Source organism: Gallus gallus, chromosome 3 (assembly GCF_016699485.2).
Source record: "Gallus gallus isolate bGalGal1 chromosome 3, bGalGal1.mat.broiler.GRCg7b, whole genome shotgun sequence".
Taxonomy (NCBI): Eukaryota; Metazoa; Chordata; class Aves; order Galliformes; family Phasianidae; genus Gallus; species Gallus gallus.
In genome coordinates this window covers 16091958-16112088 of record NC_052534.1, presented here as the reverse complement: position 1 = coordinate 16112088, position 20131 = coordinate 16091958, and the positions used below count along the sequence as shown (strand labels likewise).

Below are 20131 nucleotides of genomic sequence, written 5' to 3'. Positions count from 1 at the left end.
TGGGCGCGGTGCGCGCATGCGCGGTGGGCGGGTGGATGGGGCGGGGCGAGGCGTGCGCATGCGTGGCGGGGTGGCGGGGGTGCTGGCGCATGCGCGACGGAGGGGTGGGCGGGGGAGAGCGGCGTGCGCATGCGCGGTAGGAGCGTGTCGTAGGTGAGCCGCGTGCATGCGCTGTGGGGCCGTAGGTCCGGGTAGGGATGGGCGTAGTGCTATGGGCCGGTGTCGGTATGGGCGTGTGGTGTTATTCTGCCGGGTAAAGGCCGCCTGCTGGCCCGGCACGCACTGGGTAGCGCCAGGAGACCGAGTGGCCGTTGGCTCCGTATCGCCTCACGAGCAAAGTCTGCGGTGTCGGTGTGTCCGCTGAATGAAGCGAGGCCGGGCGCTGCAGGGTGAGCTCTGAGGAGCTGCACATCGCTTTGTTCGGCCACGCCGCCTTCTCTCTGCAGAGCACACAGATCTCTAACGCTCCTGAGGCGGCTGGCGCTTCGTGTGGTGAGCTGAAAGGCGGGAAACGCTCTTTGTGATGAAGACCGTGATTCGTGGCCTTCATCTGCAGCTTCTCAGAGATGATTGATCTCCATTAGCTTTGAATAAGGAGCCGTAAGTCCTTGTCAGTTCTGTAGGTAGGGCAGTTCATGTCTGATGTTTCTGCAACATTCTGGAGGGAATCCAGACACAAGTCCAGCTATCACATCTCTGTTTCCCTCCACCCCAAAATAAAACAAAACTGCTAAAGAATGGGTTCTGCTGAGAACAATTCAGGCGAAGGTGCTGTTCACAGAGGGCTGATTTAATAGACATTACTTGGCTTGTTGAGTTGGTGAGAGTTTTCTGCTTGTTCCTTGGAGAAGACGGCCTGACCTTAACCACTGTGTAGTGCCTGAAATGCCCTTGGGAGCTACTGGAGTACAAGCGGGTGAGACAACGGTGCAGAAGAAAAGGGAGCTGTTCAGTCTCGTCTCTTTACTGGGGGACAAAGTAAAAGGGACAAATCACCCCGGTTCTAATATTGGCTTCAGAAACACTGACGTTACTGCGCATCTCGTAACTGAGGTCATCACCCTCTTTCGTTCATCCATGTTTTCCTTGTTTGGTGTAAATTGTTTCTTCATTGTGCTTTTAGTCCCAAGGACTGACAAAGCAGTTGCAGATGCATTTGAAATGCTTTAATGCACTAAAGTGGAAAAGGAAAGGCTTCCTCCAAACCTGAAATGAAAGTGGTGCTCTTGGAGGTGTTACCAACTCTGTGTTGGCTTTCTGGCAATCAAGTTCTTGTGAGTCAACTTGGCTGAATCTCACTTAGCTTTGAGGCAGGAAGGGCTAAGCTGACCTCAGCCCAGTTGTAGCTTCTAGATCGAACGAGTATCGGCTGTCTTGGCAGCTTTCAGATGACCCTCTGATGCTGTATAACTTTCAGAGTTGGTCTTTCTGTGGACACTGAGTTTTCATCGGTTAGAAGGGAGACCAAAGTGCTTGGTCTGTGACTTCCAGCTCTCTCCTTATGGCAGGCTGCCTTAGAGGTGGCTTAGGACATCTACAAGGACATCAACAAGCTGCCTTCTGGCAGCTTGGTGTTGTTTTTAGAACTTTATCCAATATCAGTGGGATCCCTGGAATTGTGGTTTTGAAAGATAGCAGTTTTTCTCTGCCAGTTTTGCCTCACTGACTTAACTGTTGCTTTTTTTTTTTCCTTGGTGTCAGAGGAGAGCGAGCAGAGAAGCAGTCCATCCTTCCTGCCAAGCTGCATAAGCCCATATCTCTTCTCCAGCACTAGCAACTGCACTAGGTTTGCCAAGCCTGAATTTGTCATTGCCATCTGAGCCCTGGAATAACTCAGGAGATCCTCAAGGTGCTTAGCATTGCCATGTCTGGTGGTGGCGGGTGAAGTAAGCAATGAGACCTTCTAGCAAGCATCTGTCTGGGGTGGAGGAAGTGCTTGCGGGCAGGTTTGTGATGGGAGGGTGAGATCTGGCCATCCCAGGGCTGGGGAAAGTCTGGGGTGGATGTTAACCTAAGGCTTTTTGAAATGGGAGGCTGTCTCTTGAGAGCAGTCTGGTGATGTAACCATGGAAGCATTGTTGGAAGAGAGGAAAAGTGATTTTACTCAGCATTTCTGTTTTAGAGACCAAGTAGCAGCACAGAGGAGCCAGGCAGAGCTGCCTGCAGCCTTGAACAGTGCACTCATGGTCTCAAGGAGTGGGCTTCAGCATGCAGCCGTCGCCTCCTATGCATACAAACTCCAGTGCCTCAAGTAAGGGTGCTGCTCCTCATGAGGGGTAGAGGGCCTTCATTGGACTGCAAGAGGTGTCTCTGAATGCACCGCTTACTGTGCCTGCAGAAGCCAGGTGTGGCAAATCTCCAGGGAGAGGGACAAGGCCAGACTGGACTTAGAGAAAGCAGAGAGACACTGCCTGCAGCTCAGCAGGGAGTTGGACAAGCAGTACATCGCCCTCAAGCATAGCCAGAGCAAGCTCAAGTAGGAAGGGTTCTTTTGGTTGAACGGGGAAAATGGTTTTCCTGTGGGTGCCCACCGCCTCTCCCTTCTATCCCACTCTCCCTTTCTGAATCTCTCACTTGTTTGGACATTGTGTGTGTGGCAGAGAAGTCCCTGAAGACCCCTTAACTTGTGTGCACTTCACTTATGCTGCCAGTATCCCTCTAAACAAGTTCTTCTCTTCTGCTTTTTGTGGGATGAGCATGGATGCCTGGGGCTCACAGTAATCTCAGAGTATGTTTCAGCTGCCCCCAGACGTGTTGCTTATCTGTTCCAGAGATGTTCAGACTGAAATGGAGGCGAAAGAGCTGCTTTTGCAGCAAGCCATCAACCATCAAGTGAAGCTGCAGGCTGATGCACAGTTCCTCCAGGGCAAAGAGGCCACTCTTCGTGGGAGACTGAACCTCATGATGAAGGTAAGTAAAACTGCCCTGAATTAAATGTCTTCACTCCTTCAGAGGAATCAAAGCAGAAGTGGTGATGAGGCCGGATAGCCTGTCTTGCTTTTGCTAGGAAGGGCAGGATTTTAAGGAGAAGCCTTGAGTCACACCTGTACTGCACAATTAGAAGAAGGATCTTATTTGCTGGCAGGACATTATTGAACCCTTATGCAGTCTGTTGAGAGTGATTCGGCCCTTAGTGACACCTGAACTGATGGCTGAGGCTAAAATTGTGTGGAGAACATATAGTAGCAGAGACAAAGGTATCCCTGTGCCTGAGATATTATCTTCAAATCATTTGAGTTGGATGGGACCTTTAAAGGTCATCTCTTCCAACCCTCCTGCAATGAACAGGGACATCTGCAGCTAGATCAGATTGCTCAGAGCCCAGTTCTGCCTTACGTTGAATGTCTCCAAGGATGGGGTATCTACCATATCTCTGGGCAACCTGTGCCAGTGCTTCCCTATCCTCATTGTAAAAAAAAAATACCCTTTTTTCTTTTATCCAATCTAAGTCTCCTCTCTTTTAGTTTGAAGCCATTTCCCCTTGTCCTTATCACAGCAGACCCTACAAGAGAGTCTGTCCCCTTCTTTCTTATAGCCCCCCTTTAGATACTGAAATGCCACTACCAGGTCTCCCCAGAGCCTTGTCTTCTCCAGACTGATCTCTATTCAGGCATGGAGCCATTGACCACCACTCTCTGAGTATGATCTTGTAACCAATTCCCTCTCCATTGAACAGTCCACCCATCAAATCCTTTTCTTTCCAATTTGGAGAGAAGTCTGGATAGATGACATCAGTGGCTCTTCCCTCGTCTGTTGATGTAGTTATACCATCACAGAAGGTTACTGGTTGATCAGGGAGGACTCTGTCTTCTCAACATACTGGCACAGACAGGTAGTTTTGTGAAGCAGAGATAGAGACAAGCCTGCAGGGCTGTCTAGCTCTTATTCTATAATACCTATGCCTTTGTCATTTGGAGAGTTGAGCCAAACCCTAGCCCATGTGGCATGTGTCAGCACTGCCCTGCCCAAAGTGGGGTTTCCTGTGGGCAGTGCTGTGATCAGCATGCTGATGTGCTAGTAGTTCCACAGCTTCCCACTGAAGGCCCGTAACTGATAAACTCTTCCTGCAGCTTGAGGACCCACAACACAAAGAGAATCTTCTCTGTTTTTACTGCAGGAGAACACACAGCTGCAAAACAAAGTCATGGAGATGGGTGAGAAACTGACAGCCTCTGAGAAGCTGGTGTTGGAGCTTCAGAAAGAGCTCAGCCTCGTTGTGAAGGACAAGGTAGCCTTTGTTTCTGTATTGTGGTTAAGTGGGGTCTTCTGAAGATCTCTTTGAAAGGCTGAACTATTTTTTTTTGAAATTTGGTTTATTGCAGCTCAGCTGTTGTGTTACCCCCCCGCCCCACTTTGAATTCTCCTGCATATTAATGGCAACCTGGAAAGAAGAATTACTGTGTTTTAGTTTGGGCCTTTCAGAGTTTGAAAGGAGGAACTTCACAAGTGTAGAAAACTCTACAAATCTGAAGTTTTCAAGAGAGAATTGGATGTTCAAAAAAATTCTTCTTAACAAGTATTGAATAAAGGCTTTGTTCTTGTCAGTATTAGTAGTTGAAGCTTCCCCTCCAGTGAGGAGCATGGTGAAATGGATCTGGGAAAGAAATGAGTCAGTGTTCTCGGTACCTGGTTTAGGGAAGCCAGCCTGTCTGTAGCTATAGGTGTCTCTAACTTAAGGAGAAGGATGTTCTTTCCCCTCTTTCTGCACTTGACCCATCCCACTGGTGCCAGCAGGACCCCTTCTTCTGAATCTCGGGCTTTAGGACTGTGACTCCAGTGATTTTGTAGAGCTTTTGGCTCTCCACTTGGAGAGGTGACAATTTCCTTGACGAGCAGTGTTTCCCTGTGCTTGTGCAGCTGGACCAGGAGGAGCCCCACAAGCCAGAGCTCCTGAACCATGGCAAATACTTTGCAGAGATTGTGCTGGAATACGAGCGGCAATGCCAGGTAAAAGTGGGCAGCAATCCAGCAATGCTGTCATAAACATACAGCTGTCATCTGCACATCTGTTGGGTGCTGCAGTCTGGGGCAGAGGAATGGGAGTGGCGAACAAAGTGTGAAGGCGTGGGTTTCCTTCTTGCCTTGCTCAGCACCCTTTGGCAGGAGGCAGGGCACAGCTATGCCCCTAGTAAAGGAACCTAACTCCTTGCTCCCACAGCATGCAATGCTGTGTGTTGGTTCCCCTGCCAGGCGAGGGGAGTAGGGGTGGGTTGTAAATTTCACCCTTCCTGCTACCCTGTAGCCACAGAGTGCTTCGTGTGGGAATCATGTAGTTTGTTATATATAGGCTGACCGCTCCAGGCTCTCCTGTAAGGTATTTACTCTTGAATAGAAAGAGGAAGCTGTGCTCCTTTGGAATGCATGCCATCAGCTAAATTCTTCTACTTTTTTTGTTTTTTCCTTTCTTTTCCTGTTCCCTGCTTCACAACCCCTACAAAATTACTGGACTCTGCTAGAGAGTCAAGGTAAGCCTATCCAGGTGCTTGGTGTGTGCATGGTCCAGGCATTGGTGTTGTGTGTGTTGCACCTCCTTCTCAGCACTGTGCTGCTGCCCAGAGCTTTGGCACTTTGGGATGTGAGCACAGCCTCTGACACCTCTGTCAAGTGCTGGGTGTCCTCTGTGTTGGCTCCTGAGTGTGCAGTGTCCTGTGTTTATTGCACTGTCTGTGTTTCCAAGTGCCATGTGTGATTATGGAGCACCATCAGGTAGAGATGGTGACTTACCAGATCTCTTCAGCAGAGGCTGAAATCTGTGCATCTGCAGCAAAGCCATTGGATGGATTCAGCAGATAGCTCCTCTTGAAGCTGTAGCTAAAGGCAAACATGCTGAAGCACTCTTCAATATAGCAGTGCTCCAGGTGGCACCAGAGGGCTGAAGATGCTTGGTGCTGTAATTCTTCGTAGGGCTGAGCTGTCCCAGTGTTGTTGATGCAGATGCAGCTGGATGGAGATGCCTTTGGCTTCATCCTGCCATGTGAGGCACCCAGCTGGGTGCTGAGTCCCGAATGCTGGCAGCCTCTGTCCTCCTGTCTGCTCTTCTGTTTAGAATGGAGATTAAGCAAACTTTTCTAGATCTGCGTAGTAATATTTGTTAGTTTGGATTTCTGGAAGTTCCCTAGCTCGTATTCTCATGCAGCCCATTCATTCTCTGGATAGAGCAGCATATAGGATGAAATTAGATGTCAACTCAAAGTGGACGGAGGGCAGGATTCCTCACATGCTCTTGCATGGGGTGTAGGATTCAGAATGTAAAGTGAAACAAATGGGTTCCCAGATCCAGGTACCTGCATGGAAGTGGCTCATTGCTCAGCATGATGTTCATCTGTGAGACTCTTTGCTGTGGGGTGATGACAGCATCATCTGGATAAACTCCTGTGCTGGCTTTGGAGCTCTCTGCTCTAAGCAGGCAGTGGGACCTGTCTCATGCAGTGCTTCCCAAGGGATCAGCACCTCCTCACCTCATTTTGTTCTCTCTGCAACCTGGGAACATTCCGTCCCAGTCTTGGGAAGCTTCACAGCTGTATCGTGGCCTGTCTCTGCCTCAGGTGCTGTGGGACCAGAATGACATGCTGCAGAGAGAGCTGGAAGAGCTGCGTCTCCAGCTGCAGGAGGGCAGGGCTGAGAGAGGGCTGCTGGCTGGAGGTAAAATGCAGGAGGGTTTGGGGCATCTCTGTCTGTTTGGCAAGAGCAAGGTTTTGTGGTGATGGGGGTAGTGGGAGTGTAGAGTGGCTGCTCCTGGTTGTGGCACTGGGCAGCCATGCAAGGGAAGAAGGGAACGATGGATGGTGAAGGAGAGAGAAAGGTGCTTCCAAGGTGTGAGCTTGTGACAGCAACATGAGGACTTGGCAGCTGGGAATGAACAGGCAGATTTTCACTGTAGAGAGTGGTGAGGAAACACAGTATAATAAAGTGGGATTGGAGGTTCAAGCTGAGCATTAGGAAAGAACAACTTGGGATTGGTTGCCCTATTAATGGGGGGGATTTAGCTTTAGTGATAGTCTTTCTCTGAACAGGGGTTGGACTAGAGAGCCAGAGGACCAGACTCTGGCACTTCACAGTGTGGGGCAATCCTAAGTATCAAGCACAAGGGCAGTGGACCCAAGCCTGTCCTCATAGTGCATCTTCTTCCCAATGTGTCCTTCTCCCACCCATCTGGTTCACATTTCTGTGTTCACAGAGATGTCAATCACAACACAGCCGCTCCAAGAACAGCTGCAGGACCTGAAGGTGCAGCTGGAAACCAAGGTGAGAGTTGTGGGGGTTGATGTCCTGAGTTCTCTGCACAGCTGCTTGGTGAATGGAGGTGGGAAATCTGTATTCCCATGCCCATTTTAGCAGTTAGGAAGATGCAAACCCCTCATGGACAGGCAAAAGCTTTGTGAATGACTCTGTCACCTTGCAGAAGTTGCATGTGAGTGTTGCTTCTTAGGTGGAACTAGAGATTATCTCTACTTTGCATTGTCCTTGTAAAATCAGTGCAAGGACCAAGAGGAGAAGCAGCAGTGTGTCTCCTGAGAGCATGGATATTACCAGAGCTCTGTCTCCCTGGGCTTCCAGCACACTTTTAACCTGCTTGCACTAAGGTGACAGCGTGAGCCCAGCCCTCTAGACAGCAGCAGGATAGACTATCCTGAGTTGGAAGGGACCAATGGGGATCAATTTCCACCTTCACTTCTTTTTCTGCTGAACCAGAGGTCATGCATTCTTGTTGGTTTCCACTGCAGCACTGCAACTGTAAATCCTAAACTGCCACACAGATGACGGACAGTTCAAGGAGCACAAAGCTGCTTGCAGACCTTCTGCCTCCTTTATGCTAATCCCACCCTGGCTTTTGTGGTTTTTGGAGGGAGCTGTGGAGAGCAGCAGCTCCTCACTGCCACCTGTAGGGCAAGGGACTGCTCTGCAGGGTGGAGGAAGGATGGAGGAGTGTAGAGATGGTGCCTCTCCTTTCTCTGCGGAGTCCCAGTGCTGCAAACAAGGAGAAAGAGAGAGGTGTGCTGACAGCTTGGAAAACTGGGACCCATTGATGTTTGCTTCTTAAAGGCTGCTATGTGCAACTGATTATTGTCCTGAGCTTAGTAGGGAGCAGAAACGTCGAGAGTGTCCCCTGCTGAGAGGAACCATTAGAGTGGTTTGAGTCAGTTACCAAAGGAGAGGGGGGCCCTCAGGAGCACAGTGCTGATGTCCAAACCTTGTTTCTTTCCAACAGGTAAACTACAATGAGGAGGAACTGGAGCTAATGAGGAAAAACTTAAAAAGAGAGAAGGACAGCAAGGAGAGCTTCAAGGCTGAGATGAGCAAGGTGGAAGACAAGAAAGAAGACCCGAAAGAAACAGTTGCAAAGTACCAGGCAGTAACTGATGTCATGAAAGAGCAAAAACCTGTGCAGAGCCTGGGGCTGGAGGAAAGGTCTGAGATGGAGCTGGTCAGGATTGAACTTCAGCACACCAAGGACATAGGCCATCCAAGGCAGCAGCTGAACCAGGAAGGAGGAGAGCTGAGAACACAGTGCAGGAACAGAGGGAGCCTCAGGTATGGTGTTGTTCTTTTTTTGGGTCTAAGTGGGTGATAAGGGGTAAATACATCCCCTGCCCATACCAGAATGGACTGGGGAGATTTCTTATGTGGCTGGAGAGCTTCTTCAACCTGGGGAAAAAGATCTAGGCAGTAGGGTGGGGATACAGCAGTCTGAGGTGAGACATCCAAACTCCTCTTACATGACTGCTTTTATGTGAAGACTTCAGTTTTCCCTTTGTGTTCTACAGCTGTGTGAGAGGAAGTGCCCAGCAAAAGCTGTACCTAACAACAGAGAGGGAAACAGAACAGTTTTTAATCAGTGTTTTCGTATTACATTTCTCTTTCTTGGTCCTTTAGCAAACTTGCTAGATCATCGCAGTCTGCTGTCTCAAAAGCAACAAAAGGTGGTTTAAATTTCTCTGTTTGGCCAAAACAAACCAACTTACAGAAAAGTAAGGTTATCTCCGAATAGGTGATCATCCTTCTTTCCCTGTGCTTGTGCTGCCAATTCTGCAACCTTCCCAGGGGTCAGACTGGCTTTGTGAAAGAGACTAAAGAGGAAAGAACAGGAACAGTGCGGAGGAAACTGTTCATGCCTGCCCCATCCTGCTTCCCTGTGCACCCCACCACTGTCCCCAGTTTCCTTTTGCCTTGCTGTCCCTTTGCGTTCTTCACTGCCTCTTTTCAGCATCTGAGACTCCTTTCACAGTATGCAGGTGGATGACTTCTCCAGGATGCTCTCTGTTTTAGGGCACAGTCTGTTTTAAAAGTGCACAGCGGTGTGGGAGCTTGCTGTAATATTTAGTAGTTTTGTAACCTAAGGAAAACTGTATTATTTCTCCAGCAAAAATGAGTTCCAGGGCTGGTTGAGCTTTTCAAGCTGCAGCTGCCATGTGCGCTATCAAATCCAGGTCAGAGAGATGTTAGTTATCATTAGGAGAGATGCAGAGGTTGAATGTAACCAAGAGCAGGGAAGTAGATAGACCAGAAACTCCCGTTGCAACCTCAGCATCAAAGGAATAGAGAAGAAATGGAGGGTGTTTTGATGGGTTGGTGCAGATGTCTGTTGCAGCAAATGGACCGCTCAATCCAGAAGCTGGATCCAAAGCTGAATGCACTTGTCATGGAGAAACAAAATCTTGATAGGCAAGGGGCTGTGCTTGGGAAGGAAACAGAGAGAGCAAAGATAGATTTGCCTTCACCCAGCAGAGGCAGCAGGATGTCAGGACATAATGTGATCTGGAGGGAGGTAGAGCAACATAGCAGCACAGGGGGAAACATGACAGTCAGGCTGTCAAAATGGAGCTGCAGAGGGAGAGGAACAGGCTGAAGCTGCAGCTGATGCAGCTCAAAGACATTGTGCAGTAGCTGGAAAATGATCCTCAGACCTCAAGAGAGTGGTGGGTTTGAGCACTCAGGCAATTTGCAGAACCGAGTGCTGCGGCAGCAAAAGAAGACTGGATGCCTTGTTGTAACACAGGGCTGCTTCACATGTTGGTCCAGGACACTGACAGCAGCTATGTTCTGTCTTGCTGCCCCCACATCTTTTCCTAACTGGGGGAGTGTGGTCAGAGAGCTGGGATGTGCTCACGTGGCCCTGGCTGACTGTGCACTTGTCTCCTCTGCCTTGTACAGCTGTATGTGGGTGTTGGAGATTCCACAGGAAGAACAGCATGTGAATCCTGATGTGAAACTGACTCAGAGAGCGGCTGCTGTGTGGAGCATCCTGCCAAGCAGGGGGAGCAAACACTAGGCAGTGCACTAGTACTCCTTGCTTGCTTGGGGAGTAGAGCAAGAACTTCCCTGCTCGGCTCCTCTGCCTCTCACGTTCAGTGCCAAAAACTGCAGTGCTGTCTTCCGTATTGAGCTAGATGGGCTCTTCTCCCATGCTCTTCTCCACTGAGGCATATGGAGCCTGTGGAGACCAAGAGGTTAGCATTAACTGTTGGTAGTACTGTGCTGTTTAACACAGGGCTGAGCTGCCTTTCAGCAGATGCCAGTATTTGTGGCCTCATGGGAGGCTAAGAGTAGCAGTAGGGAGGGAAAGTCAATGAGGCTGAGAGGTTTCCTTGCATTTGGTCTCATAGCAGCCATCACCCCCAGCACTATAAAATCACAAACAAGCTGACTTTTCCAGACATGGCCTTATTGCACTCAGGTGTTGTGCTTGCCACCTGGTTATCCTGCAGTGAAGCTGAGATTTGTCTTGATGGACCAAGTCAACAGGTTTGCAAACTGATTTTAGTCAGCTGGAAGCTACATAAATTCAGGGTCTGATGCTCTGTGTCCTTATTCTGTTTTCCTTCCATCAAGACCTACTACTCTTTCTCCACCTTTGACAGTTTTTTGATTCTCCCTACACATTCTGCTTGAGCTACTGGATGATTATTTCTCAGAATTCTTTAGTTCTTCCTGTCCTCACATGGTCCCACCATCTTTCAGTAATAGCAACAGTCTGCTAAGCTGTCTTTCCCTCTGTACTTCGTACTCTGATTTTTAGGTCTCTAACACTGTTGTAGGACTTCAGGTGTTCCCACCTCTCTGCCCTGAACTGGGCTGAGACACCTGTGGGGCAAAGGCACCCACCCACTCTGGAATCAGTTCAGGACCATGTCTGTTTTGGCCTGGTTTGTCTCCTTTTGCAGACCAAGATCAGCTGTGTGGGTCCCCAAAACAGGGGTTGTGTTTGCTGCTTTCTGTCATGAAACAATTGTATCCCTCTCTTTGACAGGAAACACATGAGCAAGTTGAGCAGAGAGAGGGAAGAAGAGCTGAAGAAGTCGGTAAGAAGCCATTAACTCTAACTGACAGACTCTTGGCCATGGGGTTTAGGAGGAAGAAAACTGCATGGGCCTATAGAAGAAGATGCAAGTATCTGGTCTCCAACATCCAAATCTAGTCTTACTTGGAAGAAACAGCTTTGTTTTATAACAATATCAAGGAGGGAAAGGATGTGTGACAAAAGCCTGTGAAGGTCTTTGCAGAAGGGAAAGGTGATACTTAATAAGTCTCTAAAAAGTTTGGTTTTAAGTACTTGCACGCATTCCCTGAGCTTCTGTCTCAAACACACGTGCTCCCAAGCCTGGGAACAAGTGTGTGGAAAAGGCTTGGTCAGAATACTTGTGTGATTGAAGATGCCAGGTTTTGAAGTCCTCAACCTGTTTCTGGGATTCTTCCTGGCTAATAACTGCAAGCTGTTCTCTGGAAATACCTTTTTCACTGTTTGGGGCTGTAACATTGTAGTGCTATAACGTGATGGAAAGTACAGCAATAACAGCAGGGTGGCACAATCCTAGGCTGCAGCAAATGAGAACAAGTACAAATGCAGCAGCCCTAGATGCAGAAATGAAGGAAGAAAATCTGCTTACCTTTGGAAGGCTTCCAGCAGGTAGGGATCTCCAGCGTGATCCCCCTTGCTCTCACTGCTGACCCTTAAATGAGGTCTGGGAAGGGGTGGATCCTGGTTCCACCTCTTCTGGTTACTCAGGAACATTGCATGCACCTGAGCTCCCTTGGGTTGGCCCTGCCTTCCCACCAGGTGTTCAGTCACTGCTTCAGGCCCTGACTTAGCATTTCCACTACAGGGCCATCATCTGCAACAGGGTGGTCCTTTCCTGACCATTGCTTCCATAAGCCTTAGGCCCCAGGTACACTGCATGCTTTTCCTCCATTGGAAGAAAGCTGTGTCTGTTACCTGTTTTCCTGGGAAGCTAACAGGAATGAGGGGGGCATGAGATGTATTGCCACCCTGCTGATAGATGCAGGCTTCCTGCTGACGCGTTAACCACAGAAACTGCACGTTGCTCAGCATTGCTGCTGAGGGTGCAATGTCCTGGGAACGTCATGGGGATGGTGTCCTTGGGTGTCAGTGGAGGTTGCATTTGTAGCCCTTGTTCCATTATGATAGCCCACTCATACTGCACTGATGCCAATCTTAATACTTCTGTTACACGGCTCTACTGTCAGACTCTGGACCCCCCTCTCTCTTCCTTCCCCAGCAACCTCTTCCAGGGTTGTAATCTGTAGGTGTTCCTAACCATGAGGCTGTTTTGGCTCCTTGGCTTTGTTCAGGCTGGAAAACGAGGACACTTGTTGTGGATGCACACAAGGTCCTGTGGTGACAGCAGCGTTCCTATGTAGGGACCCAGTGGGAACCCAGTTTCTGCTAATATTCCCCCTGCAACACTTTGTGCATGTTTTTATTTTATTTTATTTTATTTACAGAGTGGGAAGAGCAAGCTGGAGGGCTCCCAGCCGAACACCAAGGTGAGTCAGCTGAGTCGGGAGCTTCCGGAGCACGAGGCTGGCCGCAGCACCAGCACTGGGTCCATCGAGCTGCAGAACCAGGGGCTCCTGGAAGCCGAGCAACTACAAGGAGTTGAGATGGCCGTGAGGCTGAAGCACTGCCAGCAGCATGCAGCGTGTTGGTCAGAGATAGAGCTGCTCCGACAGCAGCTTGAGGCATCAGAGGAGGAAGTAGGTGCAGTTTGGTCAGCAACAAAGTAGCAGGCAGCTGAGTGGTCCCTGTGATGTTGGTGTGTCCCCGCTTAGGGCTGTATTGAACACCTTCCCCAGGCAGAAAAGACTGTCCTCTTCAAGGGTGACAAAGGAATCACCCTTTTGCAGCTCCCAGCACTGTCCATCCGTGGCTTTGCAGGCTGCCTGTCAAGCATCACTGTCATGATTCTACTGGTCTGCTGTGGCCATGCTGACATGAGACCTGGGGGGGTGGGAGGGGCTGAGTGTGCTGCTTAACCCCTCCCTTTATGTGCAGCACACCTTCAACCTGTCCTATTGCTGGCACAAAGCTGTAACTGGCGACCTTTCTCTGTTGCAGCTCTTTGAAGCCAAAGCAAGCCTGAGTCTAGCTCAGACTCAGCATGCACTGCAGCTGCAGCAGGTCAAGGCACAGCTGAACAACGTGGTGCCAAGGAAACAGTTTGAACAGCTGCAAGCCAGCTTGAGAGAGGAACAGTGCCGGGTTCAGCAGCTCCAGGCAAACCTCCAGCAGCAGGCTGAGCAGGCATGCAGGCAGCTGGTCAGGACCCAGGTAAGCAGGGAGCTGCAGGAGTTCTGTCAAAGGTACCAAAGAGGGAGCTCTACCAGCCTAGAATGGAGCTGTGGTCAAGGTCACCGGAGGATTGGGTGGAGGATTCTGTACCTGGAAAATGCAGTTGATCTTCAAATTCCAGCTGCAGTTTTCATTCCTCATGAATGTTGTCACCACCCTGTGCTTGATGAGGAGTACACTCCACTCCTATTCGTCTACCTCAGACCAGATACCTTGTGCCTAGAGGGCAGGAACCATTTAGAGAGACACTTTATGTTGGCTTAGGCTATGGAAAGAAAGCTTGAGCCCTCTACATGGACACGCACAGAGTAGACTGGCTTGAAATGTAGGGCACCACGTCAACAAGGTGTTGGGTTTTAAAACAGACTGGTGCTGAACTAGGGAAGGCTGCGCTGCTCTTAAGCACTCCCTGTCCTGCTCTTTTGCATCTTGCAACACCTCCACTGCTCCCCCATTCACGCTTCAGGGAGTGTGCTGGGGACCTGGTGGCTGCTGGGACAGCCCAACATAACATCAGGCTTTTGTTTCCTGCTGAAGGAAGAACATGAGCGCCTGCTGCAGGCGGCTGTAGAGCAGGCAGAGGGGTTGCAGTGTGACCTGAGGAGTGCTGAGGCTGTGCTAGCAGATGGGGCAGCTCGCCTCAAGGATGCACAGGTGAGTGCAGGAAGCGCTGGTGCCACTCGTCTGCTGGGCTGGGACTTCCATGGAGGGATACTGAACCTTAAGCCTCCTGTCTGTACCACAGGCCCAACTCTCCAGGAACAAACTGCTGATTAAAGATCTCCGTGAAGAAAACAGAGGGTTTGCAATGGCCCTGCAGGCAGCTGAACTGAAGCAGATGAGCATCGAGAAGAAGAACCACATGCTGGAGGAGCAGGCCTTGGCCTTGAAGAAGCTCATTGAAAAAATCACACCAGCATCTCTGAGTGCATGATGGAGCATCGCTGTGGCAGCTTTGCTCCTGAGCCTGGCTGAGGTTTGTCAGGTGAGAAAGGAGAAATCTGGCTGGGCTGGGCAATCAGCTTTGTCCTCCCTGATCTCGCCAGGATTTTCCTGGCTAGAAAGTAGAAAATGGAGAAGCTAGTCCTGCAAGGAAGCTAGTCCTGTGGGTAGTTTAATTTTCTTGTTGAAAACACCATCTTTGGTGCTGGTCCCAGTGGCAGTGGGTGCTGTTGTCTCAGGGCAGCCATCCCCCAGCAGCTGCCTGCATCTGGAAAGTCAGGGCAGAGGGAGCTGCAGGTTCCTGCATCTGGTGTACTCCGAGCAGAAAGCTGTATTGTGGCACCAGTACTTCCTGCCATCTCCAGCCTCCTCTCAATTTCAGGTGTCTCCTACAACTATTGTTGAACTTTTTTTTTCCTCCCTTCCCTACAGTTCCTCTTGGGCTCTAGGAAACTCTGAGCCTGAAGTTTCCTAAAGCCTGAGCCTCGGATCCAAACTAACCTGTAGGTGGGTCGTTGCCTCTGCCGTAAGCAGATCAGAGCATCTGAGGGAAGAGTTCTCTTCAGATGGGAATCTCCAAGGCTTGGGGCAGGGCTCGTGCCCCCTGTGCAGCACCATACTTCAGCAAGCTGTCCTTACTACACTTCCTCTGATTAGACCAGGAAATATGGTGAGTAAAGCGCAGCATCTTGCCTTCCTTGTTAAGTCCTCACACACTGGCAAGGAGTACTTCTCTTACCAAAATAAGCTTTCTAAAATGGCACAAAGCTAAGCATTCACATGAGCAAATATCAGATATATTGATCAGCCCAGGGTGTTACCCTCTGCACATCATTGTCATGACACCCCTGCCTTGCTCTGTGCCAGGCTGTGAAAGGACTCCTGTGATTCTCAAGGGACCGTGGTGGCTGCTGCAGGAGGAAGCCTAAACAAGCCTGACTGCAACAGTGTGGTGACACAGAGGCTGACAGTCAATGCAGGCAAAAGGGCTTCAACATAGATCAAGCTGTTGACATGAAAATAAGTGGAAATAAATTAGCTCTTAACTCCTAGAGCCTGGCAGTACAGGGAGGCTCTCCAGCCCCCTTCCTACAAGGGCCAGGACAGGGACAACAACTCCAGGAGAGGGCTGACTGAAAAGGCCTCAGGTCTGCGGGTGATTTTCCTGTTGTGGTGGAGGACAGCAGAGACTTCTCTTGTCTTGGGAAAGCCCTAAAGAGTGGGGCTACTGGGGAAGCTGGTAAGGATGAAAGCCCACACAGGGTGGCAAAATATGAGCTAGGGTTAGCTCAGGGGTGTTCCCTGGCTGAGCCTGGGTGCAGCAGTGCTCAGGCACTTCTCTGCTTGTATTCTTACTGTCAGGCCAGGAAAACCTGTGGTCTTACCTGGAGCTTATGTTTTTGGAAGTACTGCCTCAGCCACTATTCAAAAGTGAGCAGCTCCACTAAGAAAACCATAGGGAAAGCAACTTCTCAGTCTCATCCGTTTTGTTCATACAAAACCTTTAGAACCTTCTGCTCCCTCTCCCACCCCTCTTCCAAATAGTGACCAGTGCTTTGGGGAAAGTGTGTCCACACAGAAACCTGAGGCACAGCACAAGCATGCTGGGAGAAACCTGGGCCAGACCTCTGACCCAGCCTGCAGTGGTTGTTCACTCACCAGCCTAAGAAACCACATTCATATGCTTCTGAGAGGAGGCAAGGCTTTGTGCCTAGCCCCAGAAAGGAACTCTTGGAGCTGTCTTGATGCTTGAAGTTCACTGAGACACCTAACAATCACCTGAGCATCCCCCTGCACAGTCAAGCTGGGTTGAACAAAAGAGCCAGGACAGAGAGCATTTAACAAACATAACATTGACTCTTGAAGAGCTCTTAACATTGAAAGCTGAAACAGTTTTTTATTTGGCAGCAGTGGAGCTCTCCCAGGGCACAGCTGGTCAGTCTCTTACTTCCCAAGGCACAAAGAACTGCTCCAAGCAAAACTGCATTCACAAACCCTGCTTGTAGCTGTGGGGCTTACAAACATCCCTCCACCCACTGCAGGACTCTCAGGCACACTTTGTTACTGCTCGCACCCTCTGGTCGTGAAGTGCTGGCCAATGTGGTTGGCATACTTTATAAGCTCAGAGCTGATCTTCACGTCAAGGTGTTATGAAGAGTTGAAAGGTGCTCTGAAATACTGAGGTGGCTCAAGTCCTGCACACACCGGGGTTCTCTTCCCATTGCACACACCACCAAGCAAAGGCTGTCTGTCCCTCCTGTCCTGAATGCTTACGACAGAATGTGCTCCAGGACTCCTTGTCTGATTAACTGCTCACATTTCCAGCGGGGCAAGAAGTGCTGCAAAGAAACACAGACAGATTTTCCCTGAAAGACAGGCAGACTGCATTAGTTATTACACAGCCAGTTCTGCTGCCTCACAGATCAGGCAGTGCAGTCCTGGGGCACGCAGACAGCTTGCGGCACACATGTGGAGGAACTGTGACATGCTGTGAAGCTGGGATGAACAGGGCTATGTCACGAGAGTGAAAGGGAAGGAAAAGAACAGGAGAGGATTTAAGACCTTGCTTTCATGTCATAGATACCTGGCTGTTCTTCTTCAACAGGACGGTGGTGCCATCATCGATCTCAAATTCTCCGTAGTCTCTCAAACACCGCACCTGGGAAGCAGAAGGGCAGCTGTGGCTGCATCAGCACACCTCCCACAGAAAATATCAGACATCACTGCTGACGCAAGAGTTCTGGAGCGTGTGTATGAAGTGTGGACACATTCCTACCCACCTCACACAGCCCTGACCCCAAAATACAAAACCAGATGGACCCCATAGTCTGGGGGCCCTACCTGATGTTCTCTTCATGCCTCTGCCTGCAGCAGGAAGCACCAGTGGGCAAAGCAGGCACTCCAGAGACCACGGGAAGAGCAGTGCTGCATAACAGCAGCATTTCTAGAACCTCCCCACACGTGTAGCAGAAAACATCAGTCTGTTAACTGTGAAACAGTTCTAAAGAGCAGGCTGATTGCCTGGATGTATTCTTTCTAAGAGAGCAGAGCACTTCAGCTACTGACTGAAATGATTTTCCACTTGCTTTTGTTTTGTTGTATCAATGGCATAAAATGATTTATAGTCTGATCTGTGAAAATCTATTTAAAACAATGACAAGAAAGCACCAACACCTAGGGAACAACGCTTAAGAGAGAACAAGGTTTCTAGTTGATCTGAAGGGGGTCTTTAGAAGAATTAAATTCCTACAAAATCCATGCCACAGGAACTTCTCACTGCCATTCAGACCACTCACCACTACTGTGCCCATTCCCTGCAGACTGCTCATGCATTTTTCAGCATACTTTGTTCACAGGCAGAAGCCAGCACTCTTGCACTTACTTCGATGTACAGGCTTTTAGGAGGCTTTATGTCCTGTGTAAGGTCCAGTCCCTCCTCTCCTCCCACTGACCTCATGTAGGTAGCCAGGGACTTCTTGTACCGATTGAACCACTCCACCTGCAGATGCCAACAGCGGTCCCTCAGGCAAAGCCGCCCAGCTCATGCTGAAGGACATGTTCCTGATGGATGAGATCTGGTTTGTGCTGTCAGAGCTCTCCTTGTGAGCACAAGTTCTTCTAAAGGGAAAAAATCTATCCTGGGCACAGGGCAGCCTGGATTTGGGCTAGCAAACATACTGACAGCACCACCAGCAGCTCTGTGCTTCAGTCTAGGGCCAGCATTTGAGAGCAGCATGTGGAGGTTAGGATGGTCACACTAGATGACCTTATTGAGCTTTCCAGTCTTTATAGTTCTATGAACAAAGTTATGTGGGCTGTGAGTCTGATCTGTTGAAGGTGATGATCCTTGAAATGGTCATGCGTTAGCGGTACTTACCGTGCATTTGAGATTGCATCCTTCAGGCATAAAGAAGGAAACTGGTATTTAGAGTAAGGCACATCAAGTGTCTCAAGCTTACAGTGGAGGAAGAAGAGGTTACGCTGTTGTGACTGTACTAAACGACCATTTGTGAGGAGTGAGGGAATGCTGAGAAGGAAAGAGGGAAGCAGATGAAAAGCACTGACTCACTTCCTCGGCCGCCATGTGGAACTGGATGGTGTTGGGCAGGATGCTTCCATACTCCCACCGGAGCGCCCGGATGCGCAGCAGCCGGTCATACCTGGGGGAGACACGAGTGGCAAACACAGCATCTCTGCTGATGCTGCATCGGTTTGCCCTCAGAGCACAGGGCAAAAGCTCTGCTTAGGCCACCCTCCTGCCTTTGAAGGATGCCGTTTTTGGCCCGTTTATGAGTTGGAACTTCTCGAGCAGAGAAGGAAGCCAGAGGCAGTGCAGGCGGGGGCCTCAGCACGCAGCACTCACAGGTAGGCCACGATGCAGCGCTGGTTGCGGAGCAGGCAACAGTGCCGAAACCGGATGAGGAAAATCAGATCCGTCCGCCCCGACTTCGCTTCAGACCTGGCGGATGGGGAGGCCCGTTACAGGGCGGCGTTATAGGGCAGAGCTCCGCGCCCCCCCCCCAAACGCCCCACCGCGGCACTCACACATCCGCCTGGTTCCTCTCGTACAGCGTCCGCATCTCCTCCAGCGTCTGCCGCAGCTCCTCCGCCTGCAGCACCGCACACGCCCGGTGAGGACGGGCCGTCCTCGCATCGCCCCTCGCCCCGCTCCCACCGCACTCACCCGGAAAGGCGGCAGCCGCCCGCCCGCAGCGCTCTGCAGCTCCCGCACCAGCCCGACTGCCCGCTCCCCCGCCATGCCGCCGTGGCGCGCGCGCGGGAAACTTGGCTGCCCCGCAGCCAATGGGGGCCGGGGGGCGGGGCCAACGGGGGGTGTGCACCTCCCGGGGGCGGTGCTGCGGGGCGGGAAGGGTCGGTGGGGTTCCGACGCTGGGAATGGGGTCGATGCGGTGAAAAAGGGCAATTAAAAATAAATAAATAAATAAATAAATAAATAAAAAACAGTCATCTTGAATTGCGTTTTTGAATTGAGTTCTTAAATTGCGCTTTAAAATGCACTTTATAACTGCAACAAATGCAGTCAGCATTTGTAATTGGAACAAATGCGATAAGCAATGTAAAGTTCAGAAGAGAAAGCTGTGCCCGTTTTCATCGCTCCTCTGTACGGCCTTCCCGAGGCTGGCCTCTCCCGCAGCCCATCCTGCTCCCTCTGCCTTTGGTCCCCATCCCATCCCCAGCTGTTGCCCAAACCCGAGGCAATGGGGGATGAGGAAGCGGGGGGCTCCTGGAGGTGGGCAGTGCATCTGGCAGCCCGCGGCCGGGCACCCAGCCCTGTCCTGCTGTGTGCGTTCACTGCCAAAGGTGTGTCTCTCCGGTTTCATGGGTTTCTGCTGGCAGCATTGGGCACCCACAGGCAGTGCTGGTGCTTCGGGAACCCGTCCTGCTGAGCTGGAAAGGATGGCAGCCATCAGCATCCTTCCCCAGTTCCATCCATCCCCCATTCCATCCACCCCCGGTTCCATCCGTTGTCCCCAGTTCAACCCGTCTCCAGTTCCATCTGTCCCCGGTTTGACCCACCCCCAGTTCCACCCACCCCCAGTTCCATCCATCTCCAGTTCCACCCAACCCAGTTGCAGCTGC

General features: G+C 50.6%; 2 protein-coding genes across 18 annotated transcripts; one reads left to right on the top strand and one right to left on the bottom strand.

Moving 5' to 3' along the window:
• Position 1: 1 nt before the first annotated feature.
• NINL (ninein like) lies at positions 2-17789 on the top strand. 17 transcript variants are annotated; one of them, XM_046939549.1, is made up of 18 exons: positions 107-566; positions 1702-1849; positions 2123-2251; positions 2339-2476; positions 2772-2910; positions 4118-4228; positions 4858-4947; positions 5457-5465; positions 6546-6642; positions 7178-7245; positions 8210-8532; positions 11249-11300; positions 12742-12993; positions 13355-13567; positions 14126-14242; positions 14334-14573; positions 14963-15200; positions 17136-17789. In XM_046939549.1, the coding sequence occupies exons 3-16, from the start codon at positions 2184-2186 to the stop codon at positions 14520-14522; spliced, it is 1866 nt and encodes a 621-aa protein (XP_046795505.1). In that variant the 5' UTR covers positions 107-566; positions 1702-1849; positions 2123-2183; the 3' UTR covers positions 14523-14573; positions 14963-15200; positions 17136-17789. The 17 variants fall into 17 exon arrangements, with proteins under 17 accessions (XP_046795506.1, XP_046795505.1, XP_040554153.1 ...); XM_040698219.2 differs by having other exon boundaries at positions 107-153; positions 1702-2251; XM_040698218.2 differs by having other exon boundaries at positions 107-600; positions 1702-2251.
• Positions 16402-19306, bottom strand: GINS1 (GINS complex subunit 1). The gene is made up of 7 exons (NM_001012603.3): positions 19215-19306; positions 19076-19140; positions 18894-18989; positions 18600-18690; positions 17913-18029; positions 17115-17189; positions 16402-16869 (listed from the first exon to the last, which is right to left on the bottom strand). Exons 1-7 carry the CDS (start codon positions 19287-19289, stop codon positions 16801-16803), a joined length of 588 nt encoding a protein of 195 aa, NP_001012621.2. The 5' UTR covers positions 19290-19306; the 3' UTR covers positions 16402-16800.
• Between the last annotated feature and the right edge of the window lie 825 nt (positions 19307-20131).

Coding starts and splice junctions, on each gene's coding strand:
- NINL (XM_040698219.2), top strand. CDS start 2,067: ATGGAAGCATTGTTGGAAGAGAGGAAAAGTGATTTTACTCAGCATTTC. Junction 4,229..4,857: donor GCCTCGTTGTGAAGGACAAG/GTAGCCTTTGTT, acceptor GTGCTTGTGCAG/CTGGACCAGGAGGAGCCCCA. Junction 11,301..12,741: donor AAGAAGAGCTGAAGAAGTCG/GTAAGAAGCCAT, acceptor TTTTATTTACAG/AGTGGGAAGAGCAAGCTGGA.
- GINS1 (NM_001012603.3), bottom strand. CDS start 19,289: ATGGCGGGGGAGCGGGCAGTCGGGCTGGTGCGGGAGCTGCAGAGCGCT. Junction 18,691..18,893: donor CGCTGCATCGTGGCCTACCT/GTGAGTGCTGCG, acceptor TGTCTCCCCCAG/GTATGACCGGCTGCTGCGCA. Junction 17,190..17,912: donor CTAAAAGCCTGTACATCGAA/GTAAGTGCAAGA, acceptor TCTGCTTCCCAG/GTGCGGTGTTTGAGAGACTA.